At 42.5% G+C, this 23,762-nt stretch overlaps 1 protein-coding gene across 3 annotated transcripts in view; it reads right to left on the bottom strand.

Annotated features, from left to right (window-relative positions):
* The window catches only part of LOC101952090 (protein unc-13 homolog A-like), a 122,705-nt gene extending 99,294 nt beyond the window's left edge, over window positions 1–23,411 (bottom strand). For all 3 annotated transcript variants that reach the window (XR_010590712.1, XM_005305080.3, XM_065558179.1), the window contains exons 1-4: window positions 23,233–23,411; window positions 16,216–16,245; window positions 12,235–12,334; window positions 957–1,074 (exon numbers count right to left, since the gene is read on the bottom strand). Coding sequence is in view for 2 of the 3 variants with exons in the window: in XM_005305080.3 (XP_005305137.2) it covers window positions 957–1,074; window positions 12,235–12,334; window positions 16,216–16,245; window positions 23,233–23,254 (270 nt within the window). In the remaining variant the exon portion in view is untranslated. The remainder of the gene's footprint in view (window positions 1–956; window positions 1,075–12,234; window positions 12,335–16,215; window positions 16,246–23,232) is intronic.
* Window positions 23,412–23,762: the final 351 nt, after the last annotated feature.

Raw genomic sequence — 23,762 nt, 5'->3', positions numbered from 1 at the left:
CGGGGATTTGGCGGCGCGGCACTGGGGGGGGGTTCGGCTGCACGGCGCTTGCGGGGGGTGGTACGGCGGCGCTGCGCTCGGGGGGGGTATGGTGGGGCGACGCTCTTCTCCTGGGGCGGCAAAAAAGTTAGAGCCGGCCCTGTTTCTAAGGCCTCTTCTGACCATGCTGCCAGCTAGTTTATCACTTATTTTTAACAGCAATTAAAAATGGAACAAAATAATATTTTTCAGCCATAGAGTGCCTTTAATCCAAAGATCATAACACTCTTTGATTACTGAAGACTTGCAATTCCCCTGAGAGGTAGGTAGCTTGTAAAGTGCCCATTTTATAGATGTGTAAGGTGACTTATCCAAGGTCACAGTGAATTAGTGGAAGAGCCAGGCTGAGAATCCTGACTCCAAGTCTCCCTGCTCTAATCACATAAACCACACTGCCTCTGCATTTCTCGTAATTAGTGAACCCTGGTAAACTTTAACCCACTGACTGAATTACACCTGATTCAGTATTTGAAACACTTCTGCAGAGAATAACAGCTTATGCATATCAACTATTACTTTGAGATTTGCATATGCACTGTGTCTTAGTATTATTTTATATATATATATATGGAGCTATATCTATCTCATAAAACTGGAAGGGGCCCTGAAAGGTCATTGAGTCCAGCCCCCGACCTTCACTAGCAGAACCAAGTACTGATTTTTTGCCCCAGATCCCTAAGAGGCCCCCTCAAGGATTGACCTCACAATCCTGGGTTTAGCAGGTCAATGCTCAAACTACTGAGCTATCCCTCCCCCTGGAAGCAAGTGAGATATCAAGCAACTGAGATGTTATGGCCTGAAGCAACTGAGATGTCACTTATGATTAACCATAAGCTTAATTACAGTAGGTGAGAGACTGAAAATAAGTTTTTAATCAGATTTTACACAAAACATTTTTGCACAGCAAGTCAACTTACATCTGTTGCATATTCCACAGTTGTTAGGGGAATCCATAAAGTACCTAAAAGTTTGTCCCATATCAAGCCTTTCTTCCACAGCTCCACCACGAAGCCCTTTTCAACATCACTGATTTCACTAAAAATAAACAAATTTAAAAAACAACAACAACAAAAACAGATATTGTGAGTTGGGACAGCAAACCTGAAAATCTGAAAATGTAATCTTAATGGTAGTTTTATTACTGTTCCACCATAATACTCTGAATCTCTGCTTTCTAACCACACACAATTATCATCATTAATATACAATAGAACCTTACTTTTACAAACACCAATCTTACAAATGACCTGTTATATGAACGCTTTCTCCTGACCAAAAATAAAATAAAATCACAAACAAAAGGGATGTCAATAAAAAACAAGTTGATGTCACCTCACATTCTGATAACTTCAATTAGAAATGTTTTGCAGTGCTTTCGAAGGGAAAGAAAAAAGCAGTGCAGTACATCATACTGCAACCTATGCCCTGAACCTACTATACTTCTGAGATGTTCAATTTTGTGAACTTTTTGATTTTATGAACAATCTCCAATTAGATAATAAAATATGGGTTCTACTGTGAAATATGAAGTAACTGGCACTGATATGAACATAACCTCCATGATCCAAGTCAATAATACACTTGAATACTAACTTTCAGGCTCTTGACTGATTTATTTCACAGCTCCATACTTTGTGTGTCAGAAAGTCTGCCAGGAGTGGGGCAGCAGACTGGTACCAACAGCCAATATTCCTGCTTTGCTGGAAGACCTAGAGACGTCTGACATAGCCCTGAGAAAAAAGTAGGTGTAAGCAGAAGATGCACTGATTCAGACCAGTGTTGCAGCTCTGACCTTCCAATGGATTTTGAAGCTGCCCTCCTCAGGAGGAATCCCAGGGCCAGTGTGCTATAATGAATCATACACCCACCTCTAGTGCAGCTGCTCACATAGGTACAGGACTTACCTGTGTATCTAGCCCTTAGTTAGTTAGTTGGCTCTCCAAAGAGTAGTTAAATATATTTTAATAATCTAGGGCAGGGGTCAGCAACCTTTCACAAGTGGTGCCAAGTCTTTATTTATTCACTCCAATTTAAGATTTCGCGTGCCAGTAATACATTTTAATGTTTTTAGAAGGTCTCTTTCTATAAGTCTATAATATATAACTAAACTATTGTTGTATGTAAAGTAAATAAGGTTTTTAAAATGTTTAAGAAGCTTCATTTAAAATTAAATTAAAATGCAGAGCCTCCCGGACCATTGGCCAGGATGCAGGCAGTGTGAGTGCCACTGAAAATCAGCTCGCGTGCCGTCTTTGGCACGTGTGCCATAGGTTGCCTACCCTGATCTAAGGAAATACCTGCTCAATTACACACTTGTACAGTAACTTAATTCTAAGCCTCCTTACAACCCATATTCTAGTTATTTACTATTTTTAAATATTGGTAGGTAACAGCACTGTAGTGCTTCACAAAAATCTAACTTTTCAACTTGATAGCATCCCTGAGACATAGCTAGAGAAACAGATTGAAAGGGCCAAGCTGGGCTCTCGTCCAAATTGAAAGAGCTATTTGTAAACAAATCTGTGATTAGAAACTAACAGTTCCTAGGTTACCGAGGAGTGAATCTGAAAACATTACCCTTTAGTTATATGAGGGGGCTGGTTAGAGCCCAATTGTCCCATTATCATTGGGGTGAGGAGGAGGATCTTTTGGGTTAGCTCCATCTGTGACTTTTTGGGGGGGTACTTGACAAGACACTGGCAACAGATTCCTTACAACAGAACCATACATACATGAATAATTAATCACCCCAGGTATTTAGTAATCACAAAACACAAGGATAAAAATAAATAAATCTTTCCGAAATGCAGAAGTGATCATAGCAGAGATTTTGCATGGCTGCTGGTAAAGCTACACCTGCATCATGGTGTCAGAAAGTGAGCTGGCCTTTAAGGATTATGGCCTTAATTCCACCTGTGCTCAGATATTTGACTCCTAGGAGATGGTTTGAGGCCAGGGCTAAGAACCGCCATACTGGGTCAGACCGAAGGTCCATCTAGCCTATTATGATGCAAGGCTAGAAAGGGTTAAACATCCTGCAAAATAAATAACCCTCAAAAGACACGTGGGGAGATAATGTTTGTGTTTTTGTGTATTTACTTATGTATGAGTAGGGTCAACAATGTAATCAACAGTCCCTGTCTATCCTATATTCTGATATTTAAATGAATTGTAAACATGGGATATCTCGGTATTCATGTCTCTTTGAAATGTAGTGTGAATGGTGGAGGAACAACCAAATGGCCTTATTTTAATTCTATAACTAAGTACCGGTGATGGACCTCCTTTAAAGTCATCCTAATTACCTTTTGTTCCCTGAGGACAAAAGACATGAAATTGTATAAAAGATCCTTGGGTCCTGATTCTGTCATCTCAGATCTGCTTAGGCTTCATCAGGGGAAGTTGGAGTCACAAGACTGAGGTCCCGGTTATGCTGGTAGGCCCTGAATATGATATTTGGACATTGGACTATAACCTATGAACTATTTCTGAAAGAACTCTTTGCAACTACAAAGCTCACCATCTCTGCTATGAATCTGCACTTAAATGAATTGAACTCATGTCTGTATGTACATTGATCTTTTAACCATAATCTCTCCCTTTTTAAAAAATAAATTTTAGTTTAGTTAATCAGAATTGGCTGTAGCGTCTATTTGGGTAAGATCTGAAACATTCGTTAACCTGGGAGGTAATGTGTCCAATCCTTTGGGATTGGTAGAACCTTTTCTTTTATTTGATGAAATAAGATTTACAGAAATTTTCATCATATTTAACGTGGGCATCTGGATGGAGGCCTGAGGCTGGATCACTTTAAGGGAACTGTGTTGGTTGGACTTCTGAGTAACCAATAAGGTAATAAGGAAGCTGTTTTATGCTGGCTTGGTAAATCTAAGTGTAAGCAGAGTCAGGATGAGCTCTACCCTGACATCTGTTGCTGAATTATGGCGAGTGTGGAAAAGAACTTCAGGGGCTGATCTTGTTTGCATAGGGACACCCACCCTGCCTAGCATGATCCCACGGCCGTCCAAAATGGTCACTCTGGCTGCTGTGGGATCCCCAGTTTCTCTGTTATTGGGGCAGGAGTAATAAAGTATTGTTACCCTGATTATGTGAATCAAGGGCAATGAAACTGTTTTATGACAGATGGTCTCACCATCACCTAAGTAGCACTCGCTAGACAAGGGACATGGGTTCCATAACCCAGTGAATTGAGAGAGGTTGTGGACAGGTATTTGTACCTGGTGGTATGGCTCTCTCTTGAGGGTCTGAAACATCAATTGCACCATTTTCTCTCTCTCTAGTGTTGAATAGCAGAGCTAATTTTGATTCTATTAAGAGTCTAGTTACAGGCTGCTATGCTGAATTCATTTTAGGCCAATGGTGCACCAGCACTGGGGCTCCCCTACTACAAGCTGAAATCACTGAGTGCTGTGTTAACTAGTGGGGGAGCCTGAAGATTTATTGTTAAGTGGCTGGCAGAGCATTGCAGTTTGCGGGACGGTTGGTGTGGCCCACGGGATGACGAGTGGAGTGGAGGGGAGCAGTTTGTGGGATGGCTGGAATGGCTCATGGGACAGCTGGAGGAGCGGAGTGGCTGGTGAAGTGGAGCAGCTCGTGGTGAAGGCTGCAGCAGAACCCCATGGAGAGGCGGGGCAGTTGGCCTCAGACCACGTAAGGTGCCCCTTAATACCCCACATACCCCTTTCTCCTCCTCCCCTTATTTCCACCCAGGCTGGGGGTGGAGGTAAGACTCTGCAGATAAACTTTTGAACTCTAGGGCTGCACTGACCAGGGACAGAGACTTTTGGGTGATTCTTGTGTTGCTGGACTCAAGAGACTTTTGGGGGTTTGGACTTTTGGGACTTTGGGGGTGGGTCTTTTGCTCATGGATTGTGTTATGGATCCTGTTTGTGGTGTTTTCCCAATTTAATGCTGATGTCATTTACCTCATGTTATTAAACATTTTCTGCTACACTCAGACTCCGTGCTTGCGAGAGGGGAAGTATTGCCTCTTAGAGGCACTCAGGGGGTGGTATGTAATTGTCCCTGGTCACTGGGTGGGGGCTCAAGCTGGTTTTGAATTGCGTTATTGAAACAGAACCCCTAGATACTGAACCCGGCCCTTGTTGCTGCCAACTCAGATGGGCAGAAGGGTTCCATAAGTATTGGAATAGCCATGAGCTTTTTGGGTTTCGCTGCCCCATTCTTTGCAGTTCACCCTAATTGAGTGACCACAGCTGGCCCCCACTAGGATCCTGGTCACACCTAGTATCCTGTCTTTCGACAGTGGCCAATGCCAGGTGCCCCAGAGGGAATGAACAGAACAGGTAATCATCAAGTGACCAATTCCTTGTTGCCCATTCCCAGCTTCTGGCAAACAGAGGCTAGGGACACCATTCCTGCCCATCCTGGCTAATAGCCATTGATGGACCTGTCCTCCATGAACTTATCTAGTTCTTTTTTGAACCTTGTTGTAGTCTTGGTCTTCACAACTTCCTCTGGCAAGGAGTTCCATAGGTTGACTGTGCATTGTGTGAAAAAATACTTCCTTTTGTTTGTTTTAAACCTGCTGCCTATTAATTTCATTTGGTGACCCCTAGTTCTTGTGTTATGAGATGATAACCTGTAGATCACCTGCTTCCTGGATGAAAGGCTAACACACAGTAACAATTTATATCAGATGAAAGGGCTGTCTGGAGTTACCTGCAGTAAAGGGCAGATTTAAGAAGGAAAAGGCTCAAGGAGACACCAGAACCCCAGTTTGGAAGAGAAATGTTGAGTCCAGCAAGTGGTGAAGAAACTGTAGAGTTGTGGAAAGACTTGTTTTGAATTATGCTAGCATTTGAACTGTGATTTTTTTAGTACATCAGCCCCCACCACACAAAAAAGGTATTATGACTTACAAGCATCTGGGTGTTTGAGAACCCCAAGAAGGGGAAAGCGAGGTAGTGTCAGAGCCTGATGCTAGATGGGTTATGACACTGTAATGGCAAGCACTCATTCCTGGAGCACCCCTGGGTGGCCCAGTGTGAACCCATAGTTGGGTCCCTGCCTCAATTTCACCTTATGTGCTATCAGTAAATTCAGTGAGGCTTTTATATAGTAACTAGTGCCCCTTCAGGGGTCTTTAATGAAAAGCTGAACACAGTATGCAAACATGCCTTCACTCCAGCATCGTAGTAGAGAGGTCTTTCTTAGTTAGTCTGCCCCCCATGTAACTCCCTCCTTCTTCTCTATCCAGGCTCTTCACTAGTAAGGCCCTCTCAACCCAGGACCCTTTTCTGGAGTCAGACCTCCTGCCATCACCTGGGGAAGGGTTCCTTCTCTGGACCAGCACATAGTTCCCCAGTTACCTAAACACTTTGCTGCTGTCTGGTAAGGTCCTTTTGCTGGGACCAGATCTTCCTAGGGCTTTACCACTCTTAGACCTTTTGGAACCAGATGTCTTCAGTAGCATCTTTCCTAGGTCCCCTTTTCTGGTGAGTTTTCTAACCAGCTCCCCCCAAAAGTCCCTCTCCTCAGGAGCTACCTCTGTGTGTTCTAGCTTCCTGACTAAGCAGTCCTCATAACCCTTTATTAAGTGCAGTTAACTGCCATTCAGCCACCTAGGTCATTAACTACTCACAGGTGTGACAGGCTCTGCTAAGGAGAATCCAGATAGACTGGGTGCTTTATACCCTCAGAGGCCACCTATTCTGTGACACACCGACTCTGTTTTTTTAACAGGGGAGGGCTAAGCAGCAATACCAACTCCAGAAGTTAAAAAAGAATGATTCAGACTGCAAAACTCGGAAGATCTTTTTAAAGACTAGACATGGTTTTATTCTCTTTGTTGATGATTAAACTTCTCCCTCCCCCACCCAATGCATGTTTGGCAGTTATGGCCCAATGTCCATGAAATCATGAGAGTTTCCAACACTGGCTCAGGTGGTTACCCCCATTCTATCAGAGAGCAGCATCTGTAGACGATTAACATGGGTATTGGGGAGTGCTGCCCTTTTCCCTCTCAGACACCTGGGAGTAAGGGGGACCAGCCCCAATATATACTGACCCTATCACTTGCCTTCACTGCATAAAGGAAAAGCTAGGACAGGTTTTCTAAACTGTCATACCTGGCTAGAGGTGACAGACTGTCATAGTAGAAGCAGTAGAAGGATTTCCCTTGACTTCAATGGGCTTTGGATTAGGACTTTTTTTTTCTACCTATGGATTGTATGTGTATTTTATTATTTGTTGTTTTAAATATAGAAATGTTTGTACCAAATCTTTATCATGCACTTCTGCCTTGGGAATTCATAACTACATTTAGGTATTGCCATATGGTTTACCTCTGATACAAAATCAATACAATAAAGCCCCAGAGAGAAATACAAGTTATTTCATGATGGCACATCTTGCCATCTTGTATATTTAGACCACTAACAGCTATGAACTATTTTCTTAAGTGTTAGTAATAACAAACAATATGTTACATTGTTTGTTATTACTGTTATAACTGTGCTGCTGCTGGTATGAGTGATGATACTTTTATTTCTAATAAAAAGCAACAGAGGGTCCTGTGGCACCTTTAAGACTAACAGAAGTATTGGAGCATAAGCTTTCGTGGGTGAATGCCGACTTCATCAGACACAATTATGTATTATTTATTTATTTATTTATTTCTAATGTTTATCTGACACATTAAATCAAACAGGACTAAATCCTGAGATTAAACAATAAATTATTTCAGTCAATCACAGTGAAATCCTGTGAATTCACATTTATGTGTAAAAAGAAAAAACTACCGAAGCAACAAAGGGTGGTTCACCTGATTTGTGTATTAAATATGAAAAAAATATAACCAATGCATGCTGCATTGCACAAGCAGTATACATACTGTATGCATTTGGGTTACCTGAAGAGTCATGGCCTGATATTTCGCTGCCTTACACATTGTGTGGTCACTAACACCTGTCCAAAATGGATGTGTTATATTTCTATTCTGATTCTCACTTTACACGGGTGTGAAGAGCTACCCCAGTAGCGAAATCCTGCCTTTCATTTCCTCAGTGCTATGATGATGTTAATGTTGCATTGGCAATCAAAAGGCAGAGCCATATGCTGAAGGCTTGAACTGCTGTGTACGTTAAAAGAAGCAAACTTGTTGACTCATTGTGTACTGGTTTTTGCTCCTTGTGATACATCTGAAGAGAACGAGCACTTAAAGAAATGGACTAGAACATGACTCTGTATAAATGTATTTGTAAGTGTCTATTTATAAGGCATTTTAAAAGGCTGCTCCGTTGTATGCGTCAGTGAGCAGCAGATGGAGCCACAGCAGGCTCAGAAGAAATTTTCTCTAACTTTTAGCTAATGAGCTTTACTTATCACAGGGCAAACTGTTTATTTTCTTTGCTGCTAGAAAGGTGTTTTTGTATCCTTCTGTCAGATTTAAACTGCAGCCTAAATAACACATTTCCTTGCATCTAGTGCAATTCGCCAGTGATGTTTCTTACTAAATGGTTAATTTACCACTGCAATTGTAGTTTCTTTGCCAGGCGACAAAGACACAATGTGACTGAAAGCAAAAGGTTTTTACAGCAGATAACACAAATTCACTAAGAATTGAATTTTCAACAACTGTTATAGGAAAGTTAGAAGACTTAGGCCATAAACAGCTCTCCTCCTATATAAATAGCAGAGAGACATATTTTTTAAGGTAGCTTCTGCATTATGGACAATGGAGAGGGGCCAATGCTGAAATTTAATTTCTATTTTTCCTCATACACCATACTTACTTTCTTATGCCAAAAGGCGTAATACACCTCTACCTCGACATAATGTGACCCAATATAACATGAATTCGGATATAATGCGGTAAAGCAGTTCTCCGGGGAGGCAGGGCTGCGCACTCTGGTGGATTGAAGCAAGTTCGATATAACGCAGTTTCACCTATAACGCAGTAAGATTTTTTGGCTCCTGAGGACAGCGTTATATCGAGGTAGAGATGTACATTTTTAGTAAAACTAGTATGTCTAGATTAGTAAATATCATAAAAATCCTCTAACACAGTATTATATACCAATGAAAGTACTGCACCAAGACATGACAACTTTACTACAATTTGCAGACAGAAAACCTGATCCTGGTTTAAAGTAGGGCAACTCTAGCAGTACAAAGGAGCCTTAAAGAAGATGGAAATGTACCTTGCACACATTTAAAGACCCTTTTACACTGGCAGTATGGTGTAAGCTGGACTTGGTGTGAATGAGAATCGGGCCCAGAAACATTAAGATTCTTAAATTGAAACAATGATCTTAGACTATTGTTGTTATTTTAAAAAAACAAGTCAAATTTGTGAAATCCTGAAAATGCTAAATTAAATTAAAATTTCAAAAATGAAAAGTTTTTTTGGGGGGGAGGAATCATAGAATCATAGAATCATAGAATATCAGAGTTGGAAGGGACCTCAAGAGGTCATCTAGTCTAACCCCCTGCTCAAAGCAGGACCAATTCCCAGCTAAATCATCCCAGCCAGGGCTTTGTCAAGCCGGGCCTTAAAAACCTCCAAGGAAGGAGACTCCACCACCTCCCTAGGTAACGCATTCCAGTGTTTCACCACCCTCCTAGTGAAATAGTTTTTCCTGATATCCAACCTGGACCTCCCCCACTGCAACTTGAGACCATTGCTCCTTGTTCTGTCGTCTGCCACCACTGAGAACAGCCAAGCTCCATCCTCTTTGGAACCCCCCTTCAGGTAGTTGAAGGCTGCTATCAAATCCCCCCTCATTCTTCTCTTCTGGAGACTAAACAATCCCAGTTCCCTCAGCCTCTCCTCATAAGTCATGTGCTCCAGACCCCTAATCATTTTTGTTGCCCTCCGCTGGACTCTTTCCAATTTTTCCACATCCTTCTTGTAGTGTGGGGCCCAAAACTGGACACAGTATTCCAGATGAGGCCTCACCAATGTCGAATAAAGGGGAACGATCACGTCCCTCAATCTGCTGGCAATGCCCCTACTTATACAGCCCAAAATGCCGTTAGCCTTCTTGGCAACAAGAGCACACTGTTGACTCATATCCAGCTTCTCGTCCACTGTGACCCCTAGGTCCTTTTCTGCAGAACTGCTACCTAGCCATTCGGTCCCTAGTCTGTAGCAGTGCATGGGATTCTTCCGTCCTAAGTGCAGGACTCTGCACTTGTCCTTGTTGAACCTCATCAGGTTTTTTTCGGCCCAATCTTCTAATTTGTCTAGGTCCCTCTGTATCCGATCCCTACCCTCTAGTGTATCTACCACGCCTCCTAGTTTAGTGTCATCTGCAAACTTGCTGAGAGTGCAGTCCACACCATCCTCCAGATCATTAATAAAGATATTAAACAAAACCGGCCCCAGGACCGACCCTTGGGGCACTCCGCTTGAAACCGGCTGCCAACTAGACATGGAGCCATTGATCACTACCCGTTGAGCCCGACGATCTAGCCAGCTTTCTATCCACCTTACAGTCCATTCATCCAGCCCATACTTCTTTAACTTGGCGGCAAGAATACTGTGGGAGACCGTATCAAAAGCTTTGCTAAAGTCAAGGAATAACACATCCACTGCTTTCCCCTCATCCACAGAGCCAGTTATCTCATCATAGAAGGCAATTAGGTTAGTCAGGCACGACTTCCCCTTCATGAATCCATGCTGACTGTTCCTGATCACTTTCCTCTCCTCTAAATGTTTCATAATTGATTCCTTGAGGACCTGCTCCATGATTTTTCCAGGGACTGAGGTGAGGCTGACTGGCCTGTAGTTCCCCGGATCCTCCTTCTTCCCTTTTTTAAAGATGGGCACTACATTAGCCTTTTTCCAGTCATCTGGGACCTCCCCCGATCGCCATGAGTTTTCAAAAATAATGGCTAATGGCTCTGCAATCTCACCCGCCAACTCCTTTAGCACCCTCGGATGCAGCGCATCCGGCCCCATGGACTTGTGCATGTCCAGTTTTTCTAAATAGTCCCGAACCACTTCTTTCTCCAGGGAGCTTAAGGGAGCATAAAATAAAGAGATCATGGAGTTTATTTCTTTGAGACTTAGCAGGAAAAGACAGAAAGGGGATAAGGTTGTTAGTAGAACTGGCTGGAAAATGATTGGGGTGGGAGTTTCCACTGAGAATACCAACTTTTTGTCAAAAAACTGAGAACCTGAAGACTTTTTTTTTTCTTTTGGTAACTGAGCCCAAAACATTTTGGCAAAAAAAAAGAAATTTTGGTTAAAGGTTTTTAGATTTAAAAAAAAAATCAATCATTTTTTGAGGAAAGCAAATACTTTTCCCAAAAATTTCTTTGCGTGAATTTTCTATCTGAAAAATTAACACTGAAAATTTTCCACTAATCCTAGTTGCTAGGAGTAAAACTGATATTGCTGTGATGAGAGGAGAAGGCAGCAAGATGTGATGGTGCATATGAGGATATGACCAGATGTCATCAGAAGCAAGGATGCAGAGGAAAAAGTGGAGATGAGGAACCTAAGGGCGTTAAGCACCCAAACCACACAGGAATTCAATGGGAGCCAGATAGCTAACTTCCTTAGGCTCTTTTGAAAATCCCAGTTGAGAACAGCATCTGTAAGAATGAGCTGAGGTGAGGCAGAATATGTGCCTGTGCCCATCTAGCTGTGGGGAGCCAATGAAGCTCATGAGTAAAACAGGGGTGATGAGATGGCGGAGAGGTGGGGTGGAAAGAGGAGAAGATGGCTCAAGCAAGGGAGATGGCAGTGGGCAGGATTTGGAGAGAGACATGAGGAACAAGATACAGGGTCTAATATGTCAGCAATTAAAAGATAATCTCAATGATCAGTTAAAATTATATGTTGGGCATATCTAACTGGCAAGCAGAAGTATGGAATGGAAAATAACAAGTTGTGTCTACTTGAATCCTGTCTCCCATCCTAGAGCTCCCTATTCACTGGGGCTAAAATAAGCTTAATGAAACTGAATCACAAAGGCTTCTCCTCCCCTTGATCTGTATTCTGGCAGAACAGCCCACACCACTGACTTCTGTTGTTCTGGGTCCTGAGGCCAGGAGGCTAGCCCACGTTCTCCCTGAGCTAGATTTTCCCTTCCCTGGAGCTCCTGGCTGTGTTTGGTCATAGGGTTCATTATCAATTTTCAGTTGTATAAACATAGCTATGACACAATGCAAACTAATTGACAAGAAATCTCTGTTACTTACAACATAAAGTCTTGTTCCCAGCAAGGTTCGCTTCCTTTTCTGTTTATTGTGGTGCTTTTTAGATTTTGGACTTTTAAAACAACATAGGTGTTAAATGTGTCTGAAACAGAAACAACAAACAAATTAACTACATGTTTCATTGTTTTGTGCTAGGAGCTGGGTGCATTGACTCGGGCTCGTGGGGTTCACACTATGGGGCTAAGAATAGCAGTGTAGACTTTCCCACTTTGTTGGAGCCTGGGCTCTGAGACCCACCCTCCCTCACCAGGTTTCAGAGCCAAGGCTGTAGCCTGAGTGCGAACATTTATGCTGCTATGTTTAGCTCTGTAGTGAGGGCCCTCAAGTCCAAGTCAGTTGATCAAAGTAATGAGACTCGCAGCCACAGTATTTGTTTGTTTGTTTATTTTTGCATATTCTGAAAATATGGCTCTCTGTGTAGCAAAATAAGTTAAAACAAAACATTCCTAAAGCAGCTAGAGGTATGGATTGAGGTCTGGTGGCCACCTTATAAAATTTTCATAAATTGTTTTTCTAGCAGGAGCATATTCGATAGGAAGTAGTTAGTTCTCTAATAGTTAGGTGTGTACAAAAGTGGTGCATTATTTACAGAAGGAGAAGCCTTCCTTGTTTAGGTGGCAGTAGCTACAAAACATCATGAGAAAAGCCCAGCTCCTCAAAGGTATTTAGGTTCCTAGCTCCCATTGAAATCAATGAGTAAATAAGTTGTACATGCATGTTTGCATGTGCAAAAGTGGAGGCCACATCTGAAAATCTGCCCCACATTATGCATATTAGAGTAAATGTAACTTTGAGATATTTCCAAATCACGTTAAGTTATATTATATGACTGTCTACGTTGCAATGAATGGAATGAAATCACAGACGTACAAAAATAGGCACCAATGTAAATCTAAATGTGGAAGCAAAGTTGTCCCTTCCAATAAATGGTAAGATGCTTTTGGCTCAGTCCTCAGTTGCATCGCAGCAGAATTTGGTGCTGCTGTTGTGGTAGGATGCAAAGTTGGCTCTAAACTAGGGGTCTTAAACATGCGGCCGTGGGGTTCTTTCGTGCGGCCCGCCAAGTTCCCTGTGCACCCTCCCCCCCCCCGCCTACCCCGTGTCGCCGCTCCCTGAAGCAGCTGAACTACTGTATGTCCCTGCAGCCCCGGGCAGGGGGGTGGGAGGCGAGTAGAGGGCTCCGTGCTCTTGCAGCTCTCGTTGGCCGGGAACTGGGAACCGCAGCCAATGGGAGCTTTGGAGGAGATACCTGGAGGAGCAGCAAGAGCAGCACATGGTGCTGTTTCCCCTCCCCACCCCCCAGGGACTGCGGCTGCTTCCTGGATCAGTTGCCTAATTCTAGTGATTTTGAACACCACCATCAAAAATCTAATCTTCTATCTCCAAAAAACAAATATCAAAAACATAAATACCTTTCATCCAACATTAAAGCTAACATCTTTTCAAATATTCAGTGCAATTTGCAAATGCAGCCACAATGGATGAGAAACAGAGCAATTAGACAGGCAAATTAACCTTTAAAAACATGTATTTAAGAATCTCTGTTAAATCCACCTTTAACTCCAAGCTTTCATCCACATTTGATGGCTTCACTCCCCTCTCACACTGAAGTCTATCTCACCAGTATTCAAACCTGGCTCACATTTCTGTTGCTTCCCCAGCACCTTTTCCCACATAGCTGAGTGCCTCTGAAGAAAATCTTGACTTGTTGAACTATCATTTTTTCTTCTCTTACTACAGCTCTGTTATCTGCCGTGTTCAAGCAGCTGCTTCTCCTTAATTGACTCCTTTGCTTAAGACCTCAGTGTCTCTTCTCTGTATTTGAATGTCCTCACAGTGTTTCTCCCCCATCTCTCTCTCTCCCTGAAATCTCACCAGTTACTTTTGAAAAAGAGAGACAAGATGAGTGAGGTAATATCTTTTATTGGACCAACTTAGGACTAACTTAAGAAAACTTCAGAGAAAGAGACATTTGCAATACGTCTTTCACCACATGCCTCCATGTACACACAGAGACATACACAAAGCCCTTAAATTATAACAATGCAGATTCTGAGCCACATTCACTGGTATACCCTGGTGGTGAAAAGCAGTGGTAAAATCCAGTTAACTAGCCACTTGAAGATTGGAATCTTTGGTAGCCCAAATCTGCCATAGTACTTTCTATGTCACCTCCCTTTCTGTCCAATTCAGGGTCCATAGTTGGGGGAAAGGGAGCACTATTGGGTCATCCCTTTGCCTAGCTCATCCCTGACTATTGTAATGGCCCAGTGGAGCTATGGCCAACCAACACAAGACAGAATAACCTTACAGCTGCTCTAACTTACATGAAGGAGAGGACTGGCAGGAGTGGAATAGTGGGAATATACGGGTAGCTTAAGACCACCTCTAACTCCCACATATAGGCACCTCTTCTGCAGTTCCTCAAGAATGGAAACTCTGGGCCTTTATCTCTGAATATATCTTTCAGTCTGTATCACTGTTAACTTTGATAATAGCTAGTGCTAAATAACATTCAAAGGTCAATTTAAATGTTTTATTTAATTTACATCAAGCAGTGCTATAATTGTAAGCATTATTGTAAATTAGAGCACAGATGAAACATAACATTTGCTGGCTCTTGTGCAATCATTTTATGTGACAGCATTATGCATTATGATGGCGAAAAGAAATGTTACCATGTTCTACACTTCAGAAATGCGGATGTAACTAATAATGACTGTGCTTCTCAATGAGTTAAATGATAATCATATTCTGAGACTTCTGTGGCTTAAAAATGGTAGTTCAAATGACCTCAACTTTCACCTTTCTTTAATCCAAGTAATTTAAAACAATTTGCAAGGGTTACCACAGGGCGGCATTAGTCAGGACTGCCATATTTTACTACATTTATCGATTTATAGATGAGCTTTTCTAGAGAACTAATAATTACACAGAATTAGTTTACTTCAAGAACCTCAGTTTTAACAACAGGCTGTTGTTCATTGAATTCCAAAGATGTTATGGAATTAAGCTGTCTTCAGAGGTACCTAGCAGGGAATTAATTTATGCACCACAAAAAAATGAGGTACACTTTGGAGACTGAATATCTGCTTATTCACTAAATATGCAAGTGGTGTACAAGGCCAGAGGTACGCTCAAAATAACTGATACAAGTGGCAATGTCCTAGTCTATTGTCAAGTACTATTCATTCTTGTATGCAAGAGGGCATACACTGTTTCCTAAGAATGTCCTGGAGTGCCCCAAGTTAAAGGTAATGTATCATTTTATTTTATTTTATTGTTATGCCAAATCTTTAAGTCCTTACTCAGGTTTTAATCTGCATTTGACTACACAGATCACTGAAATGTTTGTGTCTGCGTGAGTCTGGTCTTGCCTCTCTAGCCATTGTCCAGCCCTTGACCCTGGAGGCTGACTGAAAACAATCCCAGGCAGTCAGATTTTGCTCAAGGTCATGGGTTAGTGCTGCCATCTGAACCAGCCAGCTACAGATCTATGGGGCTTCTGCTCCCATCCATACTTCTCCATTGTCCTCAATGGGCACATTCAGGCATAGTCCCTGCCCACCTTTGAAGAAGCTGCAAACCCTGCACCACCAATATCCCCCGCCACCATCACAATGGTTTCATTTGTCTCAGGACCTTCTGGCTGCTTTTTCTCATGCAAATATACACTTCAGGCATTAGTATGGTAGAAAATAACATTAGTAAATGTTATGTCATATTATGGACTTTAATCTTATTTGGAAAGTGCTGTGATTCATTTATCTCCTTGTAAATAGTAGAAAATTTTGCATAGCAAACTTGCATGTCCTTATTTCTTTTACCCCGGATAGATTGAATAGAATAGAACCTACCACTATTTCTAGCTTAAACAGATTTACTTTAGCACAATGCATATTTGCTCTTAAAAGAAAAAGAAAGATGCTTATCTACATTTAGAGTATGGGAAGTCAAACTTACCAGCAGCTCCATTCAACCTTCCTTTTTTCACTATTAAAAATAAAAATAGAAATACATGTAACTATATTAATTCCTATAATACTTTTAGAAGATTCTTAGCTGTAAATATTCTTTTAAAAACTAAGAAATTTCAGTCTCTCAAAAAATTATTCATCATTCAAAGATGCAAATGAGCTCTATATCACAGTAGTATCTGTATTAATATATCATAATATAAGATAAATTACATAATCAGAGCAATTTTGTATCACAATGTTGTCCACATTTTTGTCAAGAGGATAAGATCTCTAAATATCTCGAGGAAAGATAAAAAAATTGTCTTAAGTAAATACCTGGTATATAAATACAACATAACAAGCATTGATTTAATGACATAATAAACTATGCTAAACAACTGACTTTAGTAATAATTTATTTCAAACACCACCAGCCTTTGAAAGATCCATACACCTTACTGGCTCTGGAGCTAAAATTTTAACTGGAAGTCATGAAATGCCATGTTAGGTTTTCCATAGCAGCATAAAGATTATACTGCCTACTTCTTTTCCAATTACCATCTATGACAACTACTGTATGTCAGGGGAACTCAGCAAAGCAGCATGGTGGTGAGCTCTCATTGGCATACCAATAATGATACTGGCTGAGATTGACTGAAGGCCATTGGAGGGTGTAAATACCAGGATGAATCCCCACCCCCAAATAGGATGGTTGCGTACAATCCTATGGAGTTAAGAATCAACATTTGGGCCACTAAGATTTTATAAAAATGCGGCTGTGCTTCCTTTTAAAATAAATTAGATATTTTAATAGGATGTCGTTTACAGCATGACATTTTTAGAAACAGCTCATATGTGGCAAAGCCACACTGCTGTGAAATTAATAAAACTCCAATTTATTTCTCATTACAGCTAAAAATAGGCACCATTTCAGCAAGAATAGCTTGTGACATGAACAGAAGCCAAAATTGCTTGGCTACCACTGTACATTTATTGTTCATAAACATGATATATGGGTCTGAGCCGGAGTCAAGCCAGGATCCAGGGTTCAAGCCCTATTGCTTTGCAATGTAGATGTAGCCCCACTTGGACTCTTCCTCTGGGAGTTTGCCAATATATCCCATAATCCTACAGGCTGAATTTCTTTGTTATCTGGATAGTCAAGTTTTCCCATGCTGTACCATGAACAAAGTGCTAACGCAGCAACATTTTGGGAGGGCATTAGGAAGTCTTGGATGTGGGTGGTTGGACTTGGGTCTGCATAAAGTAGTATAGACACTGGAGCCTCAGGTTGGGACTCAGTGTTTAACAATTCTTAGCCTGAGGATATAAACACATGTAGACACTCAAGCCCTAGATTAACAGGCCAGGGTTCTACTAACCCTGGGCTTACATTGCAGTGTAGACCTACCCAAAGTGAGACTTACCCAAGGCTACACAGACTCTGGGGCGTAGCATGCAATTGAACCTAGGTTTCTCAAGTCCCAGGATAGCGTTCTAACCATTAGACTATCTTTCTGATAAATGCAATAGGACTTATTCATCACTACAGGGGATGGTACCTCCAGCATCACTGGCCATGTTTCTACCAGGTTGAGTTCTGATTTTGTCAAAACCGGTCTATACTGGGGACAGGAGGTCGATGTAAGATATGCAGCTTCAGCTACGGGAATAGCGTAGCTGAAGTCGACGTATCTTATTTTGACTTACCTCCCATCCTCACGGCATGGGATCGACGGCCGTGGCTCCCCCATCGACTCTGCTACTGCCGCTCGCCCTGGTGGAATTCCGGAGTCGACGGGAGCGCGTTCAGGGATTGATATATTGCGTCTAGATGAGACGCAATATATCGATCCCCAATAGATCGATCGCTACCCGCCGATCCGGCGGGTAGTCTGGCCATACCCCAAGAGAGAGCTCAGATTTTAGTAGCCTATAAACTGAGGCATTGGCTGTAAGGACCACTCTCCTTACTGGCCACACCATTCCAAAGCTATTTATTGTTACTACAGGAAACTTTCAGCCAGGTTCTCTTATGAAAAGTGACTGTGTACAGAAAGAATTGTAGTATTCCATGCTGATTCTCTCCCAAATATTTCTAGATTAAGTGTGCTTGGTTTACAAGTAAAAAGATGAGGGGTGGGGGCTGTCTGGCTGCCACCTTCACATACTTGATAATTCTGTTGATGATGCATAAAGATAAATAGCATCTATCTCATTCAGTTCCTAGCTCTGATGCCTTAGCAGTGGTATTAGGAGCAGAAAGCAAGAACCTGATTTCTGTCAATAATGTAAGCAGGTATGATAGAAGCCCATAGGGACCAAATCTGTGGAGAATAAAGTGTATGTTTACATGTTAAAAGGCGTACAGGCTAGAAAGAGTCAAGATTTTTTTCCAGGATTGTCTTCCCCACCCATCAGTTAATTGCATTGGCAAGATGCCATGTTTGTAATATGCATAAGGATACACAAGGCTGTTACATACTCCTCCCTAAGTCTCTGGACCAATATTTCGTTTTTGTGAGGAGGTGGAATTAAAAATGAGTATGGTCTGGAAACAGAGACAGAAGGTGAAGTTTCTCTGAAGTTTGAGTGCAGACTGAAGGGAGACAAATGCCATGAAACTTGAATGACTCTGTGTCAGAAAGGATGAGAAGCTGAAACAAGAGCTGTAAGATTCCATTAGCATCTAATGCTTCCTGTCTCTGCAGTTGAAAAAGAAGACTGTATTCCAAAGACATGTAAATTCTCCCTCCTCAGAGTCCCATCGCAAGAAGAAACATTACTATGGTCAGGGAATGAAGAGTCAGGTGGAAAAAGCAGCATATTCTACATGTCATATTGTGGCTGAAACCCTGGGCCTTAGAACGTCAACTGTACTGGGTCACTATGGTCTATACTGTGCCTGGGGCAGAGTGGACAAGGAACTTTTCCTCCCAACTGTGCTATCCTCCCCATATGCAATCCTGCGCTCTGGGGAGTCCAGGGAGTTCTGTCTGAGTGGAGAAAGAGGAAGGCGGTGGCTTCATTCCGTCTTTGCCTCAGCAACCGGAGCTGGCAGCTGTGAAAAAGAGAGCATGCAGCACCAGTAGAGGGTGCTGTGCATACTCACCTTATGTTCCCTGAAAAATCCAGGGGGATTTCTGATTTCTGAGGAACAGGCCTCCAGTAGCTTCACCTGGGGCAGCATGACTCCATGCATCTACAATATTGGGCTAGGTCTACACAATATGGCCCCATGAATAAACAGTTTGTACACAACCTAAATAAACCTCATATGAGACTCAGCATCCTATAAAGACCATTACAAGGGTATCTGTGTATCAGTGCGCTGTTCAACATACCCTTAGAGCCCCGACCGGGGTTATTCTATCTACTACCTAAGATCCACAAACCTGGAAATCCTGGACGCCCCATCATCTCGGGCATTGGCACTCTCACTGAAGGACTGTCTGGATATGTGGACTCCCTACTCAGACCCTACGCCACCAGCACTCCCAGCTATCTCCGTGACACCACAGATTTCCTGAGAAAACTACAATGCATTGGTGACCTCCCAGAAAACACCATCCTAGCCACCATGGATGTAGAGGCTCCCTACACAAACATCCCACATACAGATGGAATACAAGCAGTCAGGAACAGTATCCCTGATGATGACACAGCACAACTTATTGCTGAGCTCTGTGACTTTATCCTCACGCACAATTATTTCAAATTTGGTGACAATATATACCTCCAGACCAGTGGCACCGCTATGGGCACCCGCATGGCCCCACAATATGCCAACATTTTTATGGCTGACCTGGAACAACGCTTCCTCAGCTCTCGTCCACTCATGCCCCTTCTCTACCTACGCTATATTGATGACATCTTCATCATCTGGCCCCTTGGGAAGGAGACTCTGGAAGAATTCCACCATGCTTTCAACAGCTTCCACCCCACCATCAACCTCAGCCTGGACCAATCTACACGGGAGGTCCACTTCCTGGACACCACCGTACAAATAAGCGATGGCCACATTAACACCACCCTATACCGAAAACCCACCGACCGCTACGCCTACCTTCATGCCTCCAGCTTCCACCCCGGTCACACCACACGATCCATCGTCTACAGCCAAGCACTGAGGTACAATCGCATCTGCTCCAACCCCTCAGACAGAGACCAACACCTACAAGATCTTCACCAAGCATTCTCAAAACTACGATACCCACACAAGGAAATAAAGAAACAAATCAACAGAGCCAGACGTGTACCCAGAAGCCTCCTGCTACAAGACAGGCCCAGAAGAGAAACCAACAGAACTCCACTGGCCATCACCTACAGTCCTCAGCTTAAACCTCTCCAACGCATCATCAGTGATCTACAACCCATCCTGGACAATGATCCCTCACTTTCACAGACCTTGGGAGGCAGGCCAGTCCTCGCCCACAGACAACCTGCCAACCTTAAGCATATTCTCACCAGCAACCATGCACCGCACCATAACAACTCTAACTCAGGAACCAACCCATGCAACAAACCTCGATGCCAACTCTGCCCACATATCTACACCAGCAACACCATCACTGGACCTAACCAGATCAGCTACAACATCACCGGCTCATTCACCTGCACGTCCACCAATGTTATATATGCTATGTACATTGGCCAAACTGGACAGTCACTACGCAAGAGGATAAATGGACACAAGTCAGATATCAGGAATGGCAATATACAAAAACCTGTAGGAGAACACTTCAACCTCCCTGGCCACACAATAGCAGATGTAAAGGTAGCCATCTTACAGCAAAAAAACTTCAGGACCAGACTCCAAAGAGAAACTGCTGAGCTCCAGTTCATTTGCAAATTTGACACCATCAGATCAGGATTAAACAAAGACTGTGAATGGCTATCCAACTACAGAAACAGTTTCTCCTCCCTTGGTGTTCACACCTCAACTGCTAGCAGAGCACCTCACCCTCCCTGATTGAACTAACCTCGTTATCTCCACACTGATATATACCTGCCTCTGGAGATTTCCATTACTTGCATCTGAAGAAGTGAGGTTCTTACCCACGAAAGCTTATGCTCCCAGTACTTCTGTTAGTCTCAAAGGTGCCACAGGACCCTCTGTTGCTTTTTACAGATTCAGACTAACACGGCTACCCCTCTGATACTTGAAGCCAATCCAAGACAACCTGGGCATAACTAACTGCCTAAATAGCTGGAAGGCAGTTAATTCAGTAGGGGTACCTGGGCCTAATAAGAGGCTTAGGAGAGCTTAGTTGAACAAAGGTCCTGAGGAGAAAGGAAGCTCCAAAGGAGGGGAGCGTGAATGAGGCAATAGCTTTTCCAGGTAGGGAGGTCTAGGAGAGACTGAACAAGCAACAGAAAGACTACAAAGCTTTCCAGGCAGGAAGGCCTGGGAGAGACCCGAGCATATGGGGGAAGGACTGGAGAGCTCTCCAGATAGCTGAGAAACCTGAGGCCTTCTACCAGTAACTCCTTCTGCTGTAAACTAGAGACTTTTGATTTAGAACTCTTAATTTTTATCCTTACTCTGAGGTAAGAGCCTTTAAACCCCATGTACAAGTGCTCCTTTCAGAAGGCTTTATTAAAGGAAGATATTCTGCGGCAAAATGGAGTGTTTGGCTTCTCCTTGATCAGGGTGTTTGAGTGACCTCATTGTTACCTCTTTCAGGATGGGAAACTGACATGGGTCACAGCACGGTCACACTCACCTCTCAAGGGGTGCTTGGGAGGTGACAGTACCCCTTCTACAGCTTGTGGCCAGCAGACTCTTCTTGCTATGTGACACAATCCTATTTAATATTCAATTTATATTAATACCTATGCTCTATAGACATGGCCATAGTATTGTGTAAGTGACCACTTCAACTATTTAGCAGATGGACATAACATGAAGCAAGGTCAGAGAAATAGTGAGTAAGGTGTGACATCCATCAACTGTGGGTTCTGAGTCCGGTGTCTATCTCAAGAACATCTATGGATAATAATCACTCAAAAAAGCTCACAGGCTTTGCATAATCAAAATAGCTCCCATTGCCATCTAAAGATGTGGGCTGTAAATAGGTATTTATATGTCTGTGGGGAAAGATGATATCTAGCCTTTACCAACTAGAAAACATACATATTAGGGTCTGACTTGTAATAGATCTGCTTTCTTGTCACTTCCATTGATCAAGAAAACCCCAGGACTATCAGCAGCGCTGCTCATATAGAAGTCACACTTGTTAAAGTCTCACCATGTCATCATTTCTAAGTCAAATATGTCTATTAATGTTTACTAAAAATTAGATTTTAAAAACAGGAAGAGAGTTCTAAACTTTCCCCACCAATCCAATCTATGAAGAGACAGATTTAATGGGCACAAAACAGCTGCCATTACCACCATGTAAAAGTAAAACTTGTGCTACACATGCATTAGTACATAGCCATATATTTCACGATTGGAATCTGTCACTGCAGAAGGTAATTGTCAATAAATAAGAATAAAATATCAGGACTCTCTGCTGAAGACCCCTCTAACCCACCAATGCATTCTGTTCTGCTTCCCTCACCTACCACTCTAATCTCTACATTTTCCCACATCTCTTCTCTTTCCCCTTCTCTTCCATCCTTTTTTCCCTGCAGCCCCAAAACCACCTCCCAAGTTGGACTACACTGGCAATACCATTCTGTTCAACAACCTGAGCATCCCCATCAGTTCTCAAACTCAGTGAAAACTTTTACTCTCACGCCTCAGGGGGAGATGGTATCAAACTGTTGCAATGTGAGCCACAGGCAAATCCTGGAGCAGAGCCCAATCAAAGCAGCCGTTCAACCAGCCTGCAAGTGCTTAAAAACTTTGTAGAATTTACAGATGCTTGGAGCCCGTCTCATGGGGAAGCTATGCAACAAACATTCCCATTCTCTTTAATAAGCAGTGCACATCTAGGCTTCACAGAAATGTACTTAGCAAGTGCCTACAAAAAGCTTCCTACTCTGATGAATGATCTGGTTATTAAACACTTACCTTTTACACAAAGAAGTTCCATTCCAGCAGATTATTTTAAAGAATAACAAATAAAAAATCAAACCACAATTACAACAGGATGAGGTTTATTCCTGCTTTGATGATCACTGTTACAGAGAGAGGGAGGATGGAGAGAAAGTGTGTGTGTCTCTGTGTTTCCTTCTTCCCTCAGCTTCCTCTCACGTTTCACCTGGACCAAAGCCAGCCATTTGACCAATGGGTTTAAAGACCAATCCCAAATCCTTCCTCTCTGTATATACAGTCTAGGAGATGGGAATGGAGTAGAGAGAGATTACAGCTGTTTCCTCACCCTCCATGCTCCATTTGTTGTATACAGCTGCCTTTAGCCTAAAGACAGTTCTGGGTGTCATCTTTGTCAGGAATAATACAAATGCAGTGTGAGATGAGATGACATGTTTTAGTTCAGTTACTTTGCAGAATATTTAAACTTTGATTTTAACAAGTAAAAAGCATTTGAGGTGGAAGATGGGATGGTTAAAACAGTTTATATAATCTAGATAGATCTTCAC

Source organism: Chrysemys picta, chromosome 10 (genome assembly GCF_011386835.1).
Source record: "Chrysemys picta bellii isolate R12L10 chromosome 10, ASM1138683v2, whole genome shotgun sequence".
In the NCBI taxonomy this organism is placed as follows: Eukaryota; Metazoa; Chordata; order Testudines; family Emydidae; genus Chrysemys; species Chrysemys picta.
This window is presented reverse-complemented; position numbering and strand designations above follow the sequence as displayed.